The 823-nt window shown below is 36.1% G+C and overlaps 1 protein-coding gene across 1 annotated transcript in view; it reads left to right on the plus strand.

Moving 5' to 3' along the window:
* The first annotated feature begins 504 nt into the window (after nt 1–504).
* Nucleotides 505–823, plus strand: part of LOC111704888 (regulator of nonsense transcripts 2-like) — a 9937-nt gene continuing 9618 nt past the window's right edge. Inside the window, 1 exon segment of the mRNA XM_023477270.1 lies at nt 505–647. Within this exon segment, the coding sequence (XP_023333038.1) occupies nt 553–647 (95 nt within the window). The 5' untranslated portion in view covers nt 505–552.

Raw genomic sequence — 823 nt, forward strand, 5'->3', positions numbered from 1 at the left:
CCACAAAAAGACATTTGCGGATGAAAAAAAGAGTTCCGATCACAGTAGAAAATAAGAAAACGGTGGAAAGAAAAAATAATTTTCCAGCTGGGCCTAGCCCTTAGCCGCAGCGCTCGGCCCAGAAATTGTCTTAACCTAACCTAACCCTCAAATAATACTAAAATAAACAGCTGGCGTAGGTCGGAAAGTTAGTATGGTCAGAAGTTCAGTAGGGTGAATGTTGCGTATAGACGATGTAACATTACCCAAATGCTATGAAACAAATTTATATCGTCTTTGATTTGAAGTTCAAGAACAATTTTTTCTCTATGCTCAGCGGCATTTATAAAACGAAATGCGCGATCACAAAAATTAAATAACATTGAACATGAAGGTTCTTTTCGAACTTGTTGAACGAAATAAAGATAAATCTAGATGAATTAAAATGGATTCAGTAATTCTCTAGTGTCATTTAAAAACTATTTAATAAAAGTGAAATGGCTTGTGATGCGATTAAATCTTAGTTTTTAATTTGATATATTTTAGAAAGAAATTAATATAAGCTAAAAGATAATGTCGGAGAAGGGATATTCCAGAGGTTATCGGAAGGATCGGGAAAGGAAGCGAAGTATGGACACAAAGAAGAAAGAGAGTACAGAAACCGCAAGGTTATCGTTTTTAACAGAAGTGAATTGTGGTGGTTCAGTCTTGCATGTTAAATTTTTAAATCCCATCCCCCCCGGCCCTCTTTTGATTTTAGTACATGACCTCATTTCAGCAATTTTTTTGTATTATATCAGGGTTAAGGTGGTCCTAGTGTATGATTTTTGGACCCCCCCCCCCC

Source organism: Eurytemora carolleeae, unplaced genomic scaffold (assembly GCF_000591075.1).
Source record: "Eurytemora carolleeae unplaced genomic scaffold, Eaff_2.0 scaffold608, whole genome shotgun sequence".
Lineage (NCBI taxonomy): Eukaryota > Metazoa > Arthropoda > Copepoda > Calanoida > Temoridae > Eurytemora > Eurytemora carolleeae.